At 43.0% G+C, this 15,617-nt stretch overlaps 1 protein-coding gene across 1 annotated transcript; it reads left to right on the plus strand.

Annotated features, from left to right (window-relative positions):
* Nucleotides 1-554: 554 nt before the first annotated feature.
* LOC100559555 (cathepsin Z) lies at nucleotides 555-13,132 on the plus strand. Its single transcript, XM_008120493.3, has 6 exons — nucleotides 555-846; nucleotides 4,458-4,621; nucleotides 7,025-7,204; nucleotides 8,095-8,245; nucleotides 8,570-8,732; nucleotides 10,873-13,132. The coding sequence occupies exons 1-6, from the start codon at nucleotides 710-712 to the stop codon at nucleotides 10,984-10,986; spliced, it is 909 nt and encodes a 302-aa protein (XP_008118700.1). The 5' UTR covers nucleotides 555-709; the 3' UTR covers nucleotides 10,987-13,132.
* The last annotated feature ends 2,485 nt before the right edge of the window (nucleotides 13,133-15,617 follow it).

The raw sequence follows: 15,617 nt of genomic DNA on the forward strand, positions 1-15,617 counted from the left end.
TACGTGAGGGGAAGTCATAGGGAGGAGGGAGCAAGCTTGTTTTCTGCTGCCCTGCAGACTAGGACACGGAACAATGGCTTCAAACTACAGGAAAGGAGATTCCACCTGAACATCAGGAAGAACTTCCTCACTGTGAGGGCTGTTCGACAGTGGAACTCTCTCCCCCGGACTGTGGTGGAGGCTCCTTCCTTGGAGGCTTTTAAGCAGAGGTTGGATGGGCATCTGTCGGGGGTGCTTTGAATGCGATTTCCTGCTTCTTAGCGGGGGGGGGGGGGTTGGAGTAGATGACCCATGTGGTCTCTCCCAACTCTATTCTTCTATGATTCCAGGGCAGGCATGGGTTAGCTTTGGCCCTCCAGGTGTTTTGGACTACAACTCCCACAATTCCTAACAGCTGCTATATTTGGAGCCACAGCAGAAGAGGAGCCTTTCCTTGCCTGCTTCAGAGAAAAGGCACTTGTCCTCCCACTTCGGGCAGCAAAATGCCTGAGGCGGCTCATGATTTCACCGGAGGTTGTGCAGATCTCTCTCTCTCCCTCTCTGGTTTTGCTCCTCCTCTTTCCTCCCTCCAGACAAAGGCGCAGCCCATCGAAATCACGCGGCTGAGCCAAACTCCTCGCTTTGCCTCTTTTTCTCTGCCGGCCATTCTCAGCCCAGAAGGAGACCCCCGACCAGCTTCTTCTCGCAAGGCGGACTTTGCAGCGGGATCATGCCGGGGCGCTTCCTCCGTGCGGCACCTCTCCTCTGGCTGCCTCTCTTCCTGGGGCTTTCCTTGGGCGCCGGCCTCTATTTCCAGGAAGGACAGAGCTGCTACAAGCCGCTAAAAGGGAGTGCGGCCTCTCTCCGGTAAGAAAAGGGTGCCGAGAGCAAGAATGGCCCTTGGTGAACAGGGGAGCTGTATCTATACTCTAGAATTAATACAGTTTGATAACACTTTTAAATATCCTGGTGCAATGCTGCAATGGAGTCAGCGGGGTTCCACCCTTTGGCAGAGAAAGCGAAAGATTATTTTGCGGAAAGACTGTTGAAGCGGTGAATATACACAGTCCAAAGGGAGGTGGAATTCTAAACCAGAGCTTCTTTAATCTGGAATAGTTCAATTCGGTTCCAAAGCTGCTGCAAGAACCCTATATGCACTTCTTAGACAGGTGGTGCGCAGAAGGAAGGACCTGCTGTTCGTCGGCTTCAAATGGTTTCTGGCCTGAAATGACCTTGTCGCTGCTTTCTCTCCAAGGTTTGCCCAGAAGAGCCAATTGCCATGGCCTTCCTTCCCCAGAGGCTGAGAGAGAGGGACTTGCCCATAGCTTTCCATGGCTGAGCCTGGTCTCAGAAGTCCTAGGGTGAATCAACACCAGGTATGGGCCAACTTGGAGGCTCCTTCCAGGTGTTTTGGACTTCAACTTCCACCCTTCCTCACCGCCTCAGGCCCCTTCCTTTTCCCTCTCAGCCGCTTAAGCGGCTGAGGGGGAAAAGGAAAGGGCCTGAGGCGGTGAGGAAGGGTGGGAGTTGGAAGTCCAAAACACCTGGAAGGAGCCTCCAAGTTGGCCCATGCCTGATCTAGTCTGTTCAGTGCCTTCCAAGTCTCATCCGGCATCAGCCACTTATTGAGGTTCCAGGTTTGAGCCTGCCACTTTTGGACTCTTGCTTGCTGATGTGTTCCTGCGAGTATCTCTGTAGATCTTTACAGCTCCTGTGATTCCAAAGCATTGAGCCATAGCACTTAGAGGAGCCTCCGGTGGCCTAGGGGATAAAAGCCTTGTGACTTGAAGGTTGGGTTGCTGACCTGAAGGCTGTCAGGTTCGAATCCCACCCGGGGAGAGCGCGGATGAGCTCCCTCTATCAGCTCCAGCTCCATGCGGGGATTTTTTTTGTTTGTTTTTTTCGTGTCAGGAGCCACCGGAGTTGCTTCTGGAGTGAGAGAATTGGCCGTCTGCAAGGATGTTGCCCAGGGGATGCCCGGATGTTTTGATGTTTTTACCATCTTTGTGGGAGGCTTCTCTCATGTCCCCGCATGAAGCTGGAGCTGATAGAGGGAGCTCATCCACGCTCTCCCCGGGTGGGATTCGAACCTGTCAGCCTTCAGGTCAGCAACCCAACCTTCAAGTCATGAGGCTTTTATCTCCTAGGCCATCGGAGGCTCCACAAGGATGGTAAAAACATCAAAACAACCGGGTGTCCCCTGGACAACGTCTGCAAGGAGAGACCCTAAGACAGAACCCTCAAGGGAATTTTGTGGCCAGATTTGTTCAGCAATGCAGTTGGCTTTGGGTGCATCTACACAGCAGAATTAATGCAGTTTTTTTGTGTTAGCGATTTGAGAAACTGCAAGTCACTTCTGGTGTGAGAAAATTGGCTGTCTGCAAGGATGTTGCCCAAGGGATCGCCCAGATATTTGATGTTTTCCATCCTGTGGGAGGCTTCTCTCATGTCCCCGCATGAGGAGCTAGAGCTCACCCCACTCCCCGAATTCGAACCACCAATCTTTGGGTCAGCAGTCCAGCCAGCCACTGGGCTCAGTAATTAATGCAGTTTGACTCCACTTTATGTGTCATAGATCAATGCTATGGAATCATGGGAATCATGTTTTAAAAGGCCTTTCGTCTTCCCTGCCAAAGAGTGTTGGTGCCTCTCCAACTACAACTCCCAGCCTTGCATAGCATCCTGTGATAGGCTTACTTTAAGAGTCGCCATAAGTTGAAAATGACTTGAAGGCACACATTAGCAATCTCCCTGTTTTCAGACCATTTAAAAGTGCTGACATAGTCCAAACAGCTGCTTTTCTAGCAATTGTAGGATTTTCTGGGGCAGTTGTGCAAGAAGCCGGTCAAATTCCTCCTTTGGGGGAAATCACATGAGAATGATCACATGTTTGCTGGGGGGGGGGGGGAGAGAGTTAAGTTTGCAAAAGCAGTCATGTGATTCCCAGGCAAGAAAGGTCAAACTATGCCAGATCTTGTTTCCGGGAAGCACCTACAGTTTTTTACCATTAGTGATGGATGATATGGGCTCATGACTGATTTAGAGCGTTCAAGGGTCTCAACCATACGATTAGACTGCTTTCCCAGTCTGTTCCCCTCCATTGTTTATGGATATTCCACACTTTCCCCAAAAAATGAAACTCAATATCTTGACTTCCAAACATTTAAAAAGATACAGATAGAAACACAGTAAGTTATAATATTACCACATGATGAAACAGATTATCATCTTAAAACATAACCACACAAGGAACAATTTAAAACCACAAATATAGTTAAGATCTCCATCTTAAGGCAGCAGTAGTTTGCCAAAATCTGAAAAAGAAAGAAAGACAGGCAGGCAAGAAAGGTTTCCTGGTTAGTAGGTATATTTTTGTTGTTGCCATTTAAAATATCCACATTGGAGGGATATCCATATAGGCAGTAGCCAATCATCTCTTTGACTCTGTGGGCTCTGGCAGACAAAGAGTCATAAAATCCAGGAAATAAAGTGTAAATCCCTTTAGCAACAGAAAAAGCGACTTCCTTTAAGATCCAGATTGTGTCTTTGCTTGGTGTGGCTTCCCGTTCCTTCCTTAGGCGGAGATCATTGAATTGCTCAAGAAGCCTTTGTATGGTTGCATATGGAAAACTGTTTGGTGCTGTATAGGTAAATACAGTGCCCTTCCACACAGCCATATAACCCAAAACATCAAGGTTGATAATCCACAATATCTGCTTTGAACTTGATTATCTGACTCCACACTGTCATATAATCCAGTTCAATGTGGATTTTACATAGCTTTGTGGAAGGGCATAAACAATGGAGGGAAACAGACTGGGATACATAAATATAAATATCACAATAAAACAATTAAAAACTTATTATTGTTGGAGGTACAAACCTTAGAGCCCAGTTCTAGTTCCTTGACTCCCACTTCTTTTGGATTTTCCTGTTGCAGCTAAAATGTGGTATCCTCAAATCAAGAAAGCCTACCTGGATAGCTATATGAGTATGGCATCTTGGTGTCCATTGGAAGAAGCTCCATGGGCTGGGAGCAGCCACTGAAAAGACCTTTTCATTGTATGTGCCACTTAAGAGTAGTGGAAAAGAAAGACAGGGTCTCCTAAATTCTGTGCAGACATGGTGCTGTAACACCCGCATCCCAGCCTTATATATTGGCCTATCCCTCCCCAAAGGCACCATCTTTGGGGAAGGATAAGTCAATATATAAGACTGGGGTGGGGGCAAGCAGAGAGATAATTCAGATTTTAATCCACTCATTATGTTCCCTGGGTGACCTTAGCTAATTCTTCTTTTTTACTGCAACCTGCTTTGCAGGTTGTGAGACTAAAATGGGAAGGAGAGAACCATACATATCGCCTTCTGCTCACAAGATTTCATGTAAATGAAATAAACAATGAATAAGACCCTACTCGTTCCTCATCAAATGTGGAACCAAGATTTAATCTGTTCTCTCCTTTTCTTCCACCACACAGAACCTACCCTCGTCCCCATGAATATTTGGACATCTCTGAGCTGCCCAAGTCCTGGGACTGGAGGAATGTAGACGGGGTCAATTACGTGAGCACGACTCGGAACCAGCACATCCCTCAGTATTGTGGGTCCTGTTGGGCTCATGGCAGCACCAGCGCTTTGGCAGGTAAAGCAAGTGGGCTTGGACTGATTTTGGTCTTGTGCCAGGATTAGTAAATGCCCACAACTTACTGGAATACATCCAGGGGAATGCCTGGGTTTTCTTTCCTTGATCCTTACTTGTGTGCCAATTCCCTTTTGATATTGCCTTTGTTCTTTTATTGTGGTTTGCCTTGTTGGACTGGAAAAGCATTTGCCAAGATCCTAGATCAGCTACTTTGTCATGGAACTAACTTGGTGTGTAGCTCTGGGCTCTATCATATGACACTATTATTTAACTGTTATTCCACTTCACCTACAATTTGTAGGAAATGCTGAGATTTGCAGTTTAGGAAGGGATATTTAGAGTTTTCAGGCAGAAAACCCTTGGGCCCTGTTAAACTACAAATCCCAAAATTCCACAAAATGTTGTCATGGTAGTTAAAGTGAAGTAATAACACAATAATAGTATTGTGATAGAAATCTAAGCAGCATCTCTCAGCCCAGCCACCTTAAATACTTACAGGCAGAAGCTTCTGTGAGCAACAGCAGGATCTTTCCCCCCTGTGATCAAGGTACAGTTAAGATCCCTGAGGGATCTCTTGACACAGCAGTCATAAAGAGGTTCCCGGTTAAAAATCCTCCTTGTTCCAGAGATCACTTTCTGGAGAGATGGTGGTGGAAATGCCAATCTGCTGCATCCAAGTTGATAGGAGAACAAAGCTCTGTTGTTTAGAGCAGCTGCTGCCTGGTAAACCAGGATTGGAAATTTTATGCTTTCCATATCTCTACACTACATGAATGTCAGGATTGTGAATATGAATCAGTCACAAAAGCAAAGCTCTAGGTTGTGCATTTATAACTGCAATCATAAATTCCAGACATGGATATTTGAAGAAGGAGCTGCTCAATTCCTCAACCTCCCTGAACGTGGTAGCCATAACTATTGGCTGTATAATCTCCAGTGAGTTTACATTGTTCGTATGAAGTTAGCCACTGGAAATGCTGATTTTATGGTCTGCAACTCAGTGGTCATGTGACCTGTTGGGACTCTGAAAACTAATCCCAAAGATTAAAGTTAAGGTTTAAAATTACAATTGAAAGTTCTGCCACTTTGAGAACAAAGTGACATAACCGTGGTAAATGAATGAATCCAAAGAGGACTTTAGTGAGAGAAGAGCTGCGATTTGTAAAAAGGGGAAGGAAGCGATGAAGTAAGTAAGATGCAAGCTCCTGCTCAATAACAGAAGTGGGAAGATGTTGTTTTTTTGTGGCATCTACTTCTTTTTTCACTACATCTGTGGCTTACTAATCAGTATCAGGTGCAAAGTAATTGTGTGTGGGGTAGCAATATGTCAGCTTCCACCCCACAAGTCACCCATTTTAGCTGCAGTCCTTCATAAATATCAATATAGGAATATATGCCACACTAGCATTATGTAAACCTAGTACAGAATATCTGTATCTGTATCTTATCTGTATCTGTATTTGTATCTGGACCCCATTACGCAATGTGCAATTCATCATGATGAAGTATATGAAAGGGGTTGGTCGCACAAGATGTCAAATAATTCCTTTGCATGTACAGCACAATATATGTATGCTATATCACGAACAAGATACCAGCCTGTATAGCCAAATACAAGCTTATATTCAGGGATTAGAGAGATTACGTTTTGAACTACAAATCCCAGAATCTCACAACCAACATGGTGCATGTCCATGTTAACTTTGAGAGTTGCAATCCAAAAAAGCAAATTCTTTCATTTATGGGGGTGGGGTGGACATAGATCAGAAAATCACTGAGTTGGAAAAGACCTAAGGGTCATCCAGGCCAACCCCTGCCATGCAGAAACATCTAATCAAAGCACTCCTGACAGATGGCCACCCAGCCTCTGCTTAAGAACCTCCAGGGGTAGTGGAGATTCCACCGTACTTTGAGGCAGAATATTCCAATGTTGGACAGCTTTTACCAAAAGGAAGTTCTTCCTAATATTTTGGTGCAATGTATTTTCCAGAAAATCTTAAAATTCTGCAGTAATTCCCATTAGCAGTGTGCACTGTCCCTGGGAACCTTTGAAATATGTTCCTGCTTATGAACAAAGAAGTAAACTGCTTCAGGTCTTGTAGCTACAGCTCCACCATCTTCTTTCACCACTGAAGAAACTTGTCCTGAATCCCTATGGGCCAGATATATTTTGGCTTGTTCTGCCAGACTTGTCACATGGAGAGCTGGTTTCAGTTGCATATTTATTTCAGTTACATCCCTTGTTTTCTAAAGGTATCTCCAAAACAGGAACCATTGGCCAAAGTACACAACTTGCACAATACAGTAGCATGATGTTTATCTAAAAAAAAAATTGCTTCTTCAGTTGTCTCCTCTTGTTTTGACAGCTTAATTTGCTTCACATTATTTCCATTTGTGCCTCAGATCGCATCAATATCAAGAAGAAAGGGGCCTGGCCCTCCGCTTACCTCTCCGTTCAGCATGTCATTGACTGTGGCAATGCAGGATCCTGTGAAGGAGGAGATGACGGCGCTGTCTGGCAGTATGCGCATGAGCACGGCATCCCAGATGAGACCTGCAACAATTACCAAGCAAAAGACCAGCGTACGTGAGCTCAAAAGCAAGGGCTACCCTCTCCTACTTTTTCCTACCCAAAGCTGGTTGCACAGGCAGGAAAGAAATTCAAATGGCTTTGTTTGTTTGTTTGTAGTTTTTCTAAACAATTCCCACTGTCTGTGCTTACTGGTAGAGACTGCATGGTGGAATGGTTTGAGAACTGGACTATGACTCTGGAGATCTGAGTGGGGTTTGCCCTTGCCTTCCTCTGAGGCTGAGACAGTGTGACTTGCCCAAGATTACCCAGTGGATTTTCATGGCTGAGTGGGTTCCAAACTCAGGTTTCCCAGAGTCTTAATCCAAGGGATCAGAGAACCTCCACTTTTGCTTCTGTGGTTGAATGACAGGGACTTACTGGTGGCGGCTCACAATATGGAAGTTTGTATTTAAGGAAGCCAAGCAGGGTCCATGTTTTCTCATTTTTGGATGAGAAACTTCCATGCTGGGAGGTGTTTTATAATGAATTTTGTTCTGGTTTTTGTTTGTTTTCTTGGTTTGATAAAATGCAGCTGCACACTTTGAGTTTTTCTTCTCTCGAATGTACGATGATATGGAGTAGGAATAATACAAACCAACATGACATTAAAGCATCTTCTGTATCAGGCATGGGCCAGCTTGGGTTCTCCAGGTGTTTTGGACTTCAACTCCCACCATTCCTAACAGCCTCGGGCCCTTTCCTTTTCCCCCTCAGCCGCTTAAGCGGCTGAGGGGGGAAAGGAAGGGGCCTGAGGCTGTTAGGAATGGTGGGAGTTGAAATCCAAAACACCTAGAGAGCCCAAGTTGGCCCATGCCTGCCCTATATATAACTTTTATTCCTGATTATTTCTCACAAGATGGACTGCATACTGTCTGATACACTTTCCTTGTTTATTTTGCAGCATGCCAGAAGTTCAATCAATGTGGAACATGCGTTACTTTTGGACAATGTCACATCGTGAAGAACTACACTCTCTGGAAAGTTGCAGATTATGGAACAGTCGCGGGACGAGAGAAAATGATGGCCGAAATCTATGAGAATGGTCCCATCAGGTAAAACCAAAGCCAAGTGCATAATAAGTGACTATGATCTGTTTCTGTTTGTTTTTCTTTAAGAAAATGTCCTAAAATAAACCCCTTTCCTGGCAATAAGCTGCACTGAATGTATGCATAGGGGATTGCACTGAAGACCCCATGGAAGCGCCATTTGGTTTCATTGAAATGCTAGTCACAGAATGTATTCATACTGTGCATGTTTTGTGCAAGATATGAGAACATGAGCACTTATTCTTTTGAGATGTTAAACTCTGAGCAGATCATTTAAACCTGTTGCTTGTGACTGATGGTGAAATTAATATATGATATCATTTAAAACAGTTGCGGGATTATGGCCACTCCAAAGCTGGACGACTACACTGGAGGACTTTATGCAGAATACCATCCCTCTCCCTTTATAAACCACATCGTCTCTGTTGCTGGCTGGGGAGTAGAAAATGAAACAGAATACTGGATTGTCCGCAACTCTTGGGGCGAGCCCTGGGTGAGCATGAGAAAAGAAACAGGAAGAAAAACCCTTCCCTTGACATCACTCTCTCTACTTCCCCCTAAAGATCTGTTATAGATGAGCAATGCATACATTGTAAAGTCTGGATGTTGGTCTTGAATCCATGAGACTTTTATCTGGTGTCCTCTAAGTGAAATACACAGGCATAAGTGAATGTCTGTATTAGGTTGTTGTAAAGACTGGTATTCATCCCTCCCTCCACAATAACCAAAGCCCTTCCAAGTCTACTATAGTTCCCCAATGGCCATTTCATGGTTGATGGAGGGCATTGTGTATTGGAGGCACATCTGGTTATGTCCTTGTAGTCCAGTGGTTCTCAACCTGGGGTCCCCAGATATTTTTGGCGTACAACTCTCAGAAGTCCCAGCCAGTTTACCAGTTGTTAGGATTTCTGGGAGTTGAAGGCCAAAAACATCTGGGGACCCCACTGTTGTAGTCAAAGGCAAAAGGATTAACTCAGTGGTTCTCAACATGGGGTCCCCAGATGTTTTTGGCCTTCAACTCCCAGAAATCCTAACAGCTGTTAAACTGGCTGGAATTTCTGAGAGTTGTATGCCAAAAACATCTGGGGACCCCAGGTTGAGAACCACTGGGTTAACTCATTTGCTAAGAGCTCCAGATGATATTGGTAGCCCTTAGTGAGTGATGTTATTGTTCTGTGTGCAACTATGAGGGTGAGACCAGATGCTTCTTTAATACCGTCCCAGCCATAGGATTGCTACTCAAGGGTCTTGACCAGCTCAGCAATACATTTGGGGGCTATTGAATAGCTGACTGTAACAAGGGTGTGCATATATAGAACTAGAACGCTGTGCCATTTAGGATTCTAGACTTCCTGATCCCCACCCACCCCTCTCTCCCTTTCTGTGTGAAAATGAGATGCAAGGCATAAATGCAAAGGGCCATAAGATATGGTGGAAGTGTTACTCAGTGAGTAGATAGAGAGTTCTGCAGTGAGTTCAGCTTGTGTCCTGAAAGCCTTCAATGATGATTATAGTAGGGTTTCCTGGTCTTGGTGTCCTGATACCAATTTGGTTCCAGAAGGAATGGTCTATAGATAGACTGTGAGGGCCCATAGATTCAAAAGGTCCTCCTTCTCCCAGAATGACCATAGGTTGCATTCAGGAACCGTACTTTCCTACCTTCCGAAATTTCTTGCAACACTTTCACAAGAATCTACTTCTAAATTACAGAGTAAATTTTATAGGAAATTTTTTACTTAATATGGAGCGAATCAGAGACCTGGTCCAAATACTCTAATGCCTAAATACTATTGTTTGTTCCCTAGCAGAGTAGATCCAGTGATTCAATGGGTACTTGTTAAACTAACTAACTGTTGTCCAAGTTTCACTATGATTCTAGTACATAAGAAATAGTTTTCTGCAAAAGGCACTTCTAGGACTCAACCAAAAGGAAAAATAACCTGTGTTGGAAACATATCCATGTTAGTTTAGATCGATATGCAAAGAGATCTTGTAGCACAGGCATGGGCGGGTAGGCTGTTAGGAATTGTTGGAGTTGGAGTCCACCTGGCGGGCTCAAGTTTGTCCATGCCTGTTGTAGCACCTTTGTGACTGAGCCAAATAAGTTGGTAGCATAGGTTTTCATGTTTTAATCTGTATCATCAGATGTCTTCACTCCATGCATCTGATGAAGTAAACTCAAGTCTGAAAGTTTATCTTACCAGCTTCTTTCTCTCTGAGTTTCAAAGGTGCCGAAATATCGCTTTGCATAATAACATAATACCTGCTCTTATTTGTGAGAAGTTGCCATACTGGGCCACTTGTTGTGTGCTTCTCATTCCACATTTTGTCTGTTAGTGACATTTTCTTTTCTTGGAGACACATTTTGCTGGACAAACTGTCCATGGAAATCTGTCACTGTTCCAGGCACCCATATGTGATGTTAGGGTGCATTCCCCACTCACACAGTTTAGGCATGTTGTATAACTTTGTATTTTAAGAACAATGCTATATAGAAAGGAACTTGAAAGATTTTAGCCACAGGTATGTCAGTTAGGAGGTTTGTGGACTTGTAATGCAAATCTTGTCTGGATTTTAAATGACATTCAAAAGCTACTGTGTCTCTGTAACTAATGCAATTTAATATTTTGCAGGGAGAGAGAGGCTGGCTTAGGATTGTGACAAGTACATATAAAGGAGGGAAAGGAGAAAACTACAATCTTGCCATCGAAACACAGTGTTCTTATGGAGACCCTATTATTCCATGAGTCTGTCCTGCCTTCTGTTTGGGATCATGGTTTGGACTGCAAGAACTTCTCCAGCCAGTTGTTTCTTCTTTTCAAAGGGATGAGGTGATTTACTGCAATATCATTGAATGAAGGACTTATGGAATTTGGAATCTAATTTAGACTTTCTATCTTTTTGGTCATAATTGTTTTTTCATATGTGTGTTTGATTTTTTACAAATATTCAGGGCTATCTTTGAAACAACCAAATGAATGACTTGTACTGATTGCACGAAAGCACCTTTGTGAACCTCACTGAATTGTAATAAATGTCTTTGTAGCTAATTCTCAAACGCCAGGATTAAGGGGGTTTGAGGGAGAAGAGTTGTGCATATGGGAGGTCTATTATATTTATAATCCCTCGTGCTTTGGGTCTGAGCTGTGTTTCAGGCTGAGATCAACCTTAAGATGCCTACAACTCTTAAACTGGAGCCAGAGCCCCCTGCTTTTGTAATTCTTTCCTCCCTCCATACTAAGTTCAAGAGATTGGCCTGTTTTGAGCAGTGTCAATGTATCAGTGTTGTCTCCTTCACACTTTTCACTGAGATGCTGAGTCTTATGAAGGAGGAAGAGGAGAAGATGAAATGTGCGAGAATCTCTGGATTTTCTTTTGTCCGTAGAGGAAAACCAGCTCTCTTCCCTGTGCGGCTTGGGGTCAGAATGGATGTAACTTTCTATGTATCTTTCAATCCGTGCCTTGAGCTTCTCTTTCCATACTATTTTAAATGAAGGCAGCTTTACGCACACTTAGCTGCCCCCCTTGGATTTATACTGTTTTCTCTGCTGAAAATGACTCCCAATGTTCTTTGTGGCAAATAAGAGCTTTGTAGGAGTTGACAGCTTACCTGTGGGGAGATAACAAGAACAGACCTCCTGTCCCATAGTTTTAATTCTCACTTCCAGCCTGCAGATGTTTTGGGAATACATAAGATGACAACAACTTCATGAACAAGGGATGCAGTGATACTTCTGAACTGATGTTTTGTTTGGGTCCATCAGAAGCATGACAAGACATAAAACGGAGAAATTGTAATGTAGTGCAGACTAGTGGTGACACCCCATACTATTAAGAAAGATTTGCCATTGCCGTCACATGAGTTGTCTCTTCATTTCAACACCCAAATGCAGCTCTTAATTAAATCAGCTTGGCACAGGGCAACTCCAAGGTGCTTATCTGACTTCTGCAGCCTTCATTCCACCCTCCCAGTCTCCACATATATCTGAACCTATCTATATCCTGAGGCTGTAGCAGGCAGCCGAACCCCAAACTGGCTTCTTGCAGCTTTTATTAAATGTACTAGAAAACCAGCATCCCTTTATGAGACAAAATCCAGTCATTGCTTCCATATAGTGATCCCTTTTCTGTTCCTCATTTGCAGAAAGCAAACTCTCAAGGTAAGGGTAAAGCTGCATCTACAATTCATCAATACACATAATTCCTAGGAAGCCTGTGCAACTTTGGCATGTTTGGGAAGTCTAACTATGCTCTCACCATAACTAAACAATTTCCCCTCGACAGAGACAAGGGTTGGCAAACAACTGGAAGAACAGAATTGATGGCTAGAGCACACTTTTATTGTTGGTCCATGTGTTAGGCCATGAATTCTGCTTTAGTGGCAGATCTGGAGCTTTTCTGGATTATACTTTGGTATTCTGGTGCAGTAAAAAAAAAACCTGCTTCATTTCCCAAGCCTTTAAGATTGTGAGGCTGGAAGAGGATCTTTTTTGCTGCCAAAGATCTCACTATAAGACCAGCAGCTAAATTTTCACATGGATATTGATATCCACGCATATTAGGTTTTAAGACATACAGCCTGTCGTAGTCTAATCTACTTAAACTTGCTTTTCTTCTGTATGTTGTCTAAAGACAGTTTATACATGCAGCCTATGGCTATAGTATAACACCTTGTCCCTGCTCCTCACCAACCTTCCTTTTCCCAATCAAGTGCCTTTCATTATATTCTTCTGACCATGCTGTCAAGGGCTGATGGGAGTTGTATTCCAAAATATCTTGGAGACCCAAAATTTACAGGTTGCTGGTCTAGACTGATGAAGACATTTTAAATTTTGCTTACAATCTTGTGCCTGATGGTTGTATTATGTAATAAACATAGTGCTTGACAGTGAATGCTGGCATTTTTAAGGGACTAACGTGAATGATTTTGTTTTCTGTATTACTTTGAAATGATACATTTGACTCTCCATAACCATGGATTCGATCATCCATAACTTGAATATATACTTTTTAATTTCCCCAAAGTAAACCTTGATTTGCCATTTTATATAAGGGATATCATTTTACTGCCATTCTATACTTGAGCATCCATTGATTTTGGCCTGCTGGAACCAAATTCCACTGTATTTCATCATCTTTTTGATTAATCAATATCCCATCCTTCTTCCAATACTGAGCCTCAAGGCAGTTTACAAAAATTAAAGCCCTTCCTTCAACAAGCTCATGATAGCACCAACCACTCCTTTCCATTTCCCAGTGGCCATGCTGGTCAAGGAATTCTGGAGCTACTTTCCAAAGAAGTAACATTTCCAAGTTCTGACAGGCAGAAGGCCATCCTTCTTCTTGAACAGAATAGGACTTTTCTATTAAAGACATATCTTACGAAATACCCTGACTCTGCCATACAGATAGCACACAGAAGCAGGCAGGAGAAACACAGAGCTAAATTTGCATGGATTTTATATTTTTAAACCTGTCTTTGCAAAGATATAACATAACTTTGAAAAACCTTTGCATTCACATATATACTAGACATAACAACCTGCTATCATGTCAAGGTTGGAAAAACGGTACATAGTCCTTCAAATATTGTTGGATGCCAAACCCTGTTAGTCCTGTCTCCATATCCAGTAGACAGAGATGGAAGGAATTGTAGTTCAACACTGAAATGGAACAGAATCCTTATTTCTGAATTACGTTAGGGAGAAAGAGACCTCATATACAAGAGAGAATTTTGCTGGGAAAAAGAAAGACCCACCACTGTCCCAGACTTCCTGAAATTATGTTGGAGGTCAGGTTTGCACAACTTGGGGGTAAGATATAAGCCAAAATCTTTGCGCCTCAGATAGGTTTTTAGTGCCTCATTTTCCGAGTAAAGTATAATTACTAATTATATTATTTTGCCAATAAACCATATTATGAAAAGCGGAATGTTAGAACCAAACTACCAGCATCTCCACAGCAGTTGCTCACATACAAAGACATATTGAACTGAGTGTCTGACCTTGGAGAAAGCACCAGACACGCATGTAACTTGTCAGACAGCCACGCAACAAACTGGAAAGGAGAACTTGTGTCATAGCTGCTCATCACATAGCAGGCATCAGCTGTATTGGCACATGGTTGCACTCACTTTGTCCCTGCTCAGTGCCAATAATGACTGAAAACAGCAAAAAGATACAACTATGCTTACTCCTCTCAGACCAACTGTGGTTGGTTGCCGTGGTTCGTGTGACAAACAGAAGAGTGTGTGTAGTGGAAACCCACCTGCCAAGTTACATGATGTGCACAATAGTTACTAGGTGAAGGCACGAGGTAACATCAAGCACAAATTGTGCATAGACAAAAAACTTCTTACATCTATATTTTCTTTTACATTTTCACAGGCCATCTGAAATCCTGCAAATGGCCCACTGATTGTATGTTGTGCAGTCCTGTTGGAGGCCAAGGAAAGGAATGTCTCTGTACATCTGCAAAATGGTAGCCAGAAGATTGTGGTGGCATCCAGTTGGAAGTTGTACATGGGTCTTTATGCAAAGAAATGTTGGAGAGACTGTTCTGCAATTACTGGATACATAAATAAAGTTCACCCCAGTGTTACATTTCACTGTTACATTTCAGAAGAAGGAATTACCGAAATCAGTTCCTGGGTATTCCTTGCCTAAAAAACCCCAATGAATTCTACAAAGTCACCATATATTATGACTTCAAGGCACATATATGTGTGTGTCACCTAAAAAGCATTCTGGCCTACATATAGCTATTTGTGTGTGTGTGTGTGTGTGTGTGTGTGTGTGTGTATGTATATATGTATGTATGTGTGTGTGTGTATATATATACACACACAGTAGAGTCTCACTTATCCAACACCCACTTATCCAACGTTCTGGATTATCCAACGCATTTTTGTAGTCTGTTTTCAATGCATCGTGATATTTTGGTGCTAAATTCATAAATACAGTAATTACTACATAGCATTACTGCGTATTGAACTACTTTTTCTGTCAAATTTGTTGTATAAAATGATGTTTTGGTGCTTAATTTGTAAAATCATAACCTATTTTGATGTTTATTAGGCTTTTTCTTAATCTCTCCTTATTATCCAACATATTCGCTTATCCAACGTTCTGCCGGCCCGTTTATGTTGGATAAGTGAGACTCTACTGCATATATATATGAGCTCCTGTCTGTCAGCCCTAGCTTCCCAGGTGGGGAGATGAGAGAAGCCTTCCAGCAGGATGGTAACACATCCAAGTGTTCCTTGGACAATGTTGATAGCCAATTCTCTTAGATCACAAGCATCTTGCAGTATGTTCTCAATTCAATTCTGACACTATTAAAAAGCCCTCAAAGCACACCCAACAGATGGCCATCCTAT

Source organism: Anolis carolinensis, chromosome 4 (assembly GCF_035594765.1).
Source record: "Anolis carolinensis isolate JA03-04 chromosome 4, rAnoCar3.1.pri, whole genome shotgun sequence".
Lineage (NCBI taxonomy): Eukaryota > Metazoa > Chordata > Lepidosauria > Squamata > Dactyloidae > Anolis > Anolis carolinensis.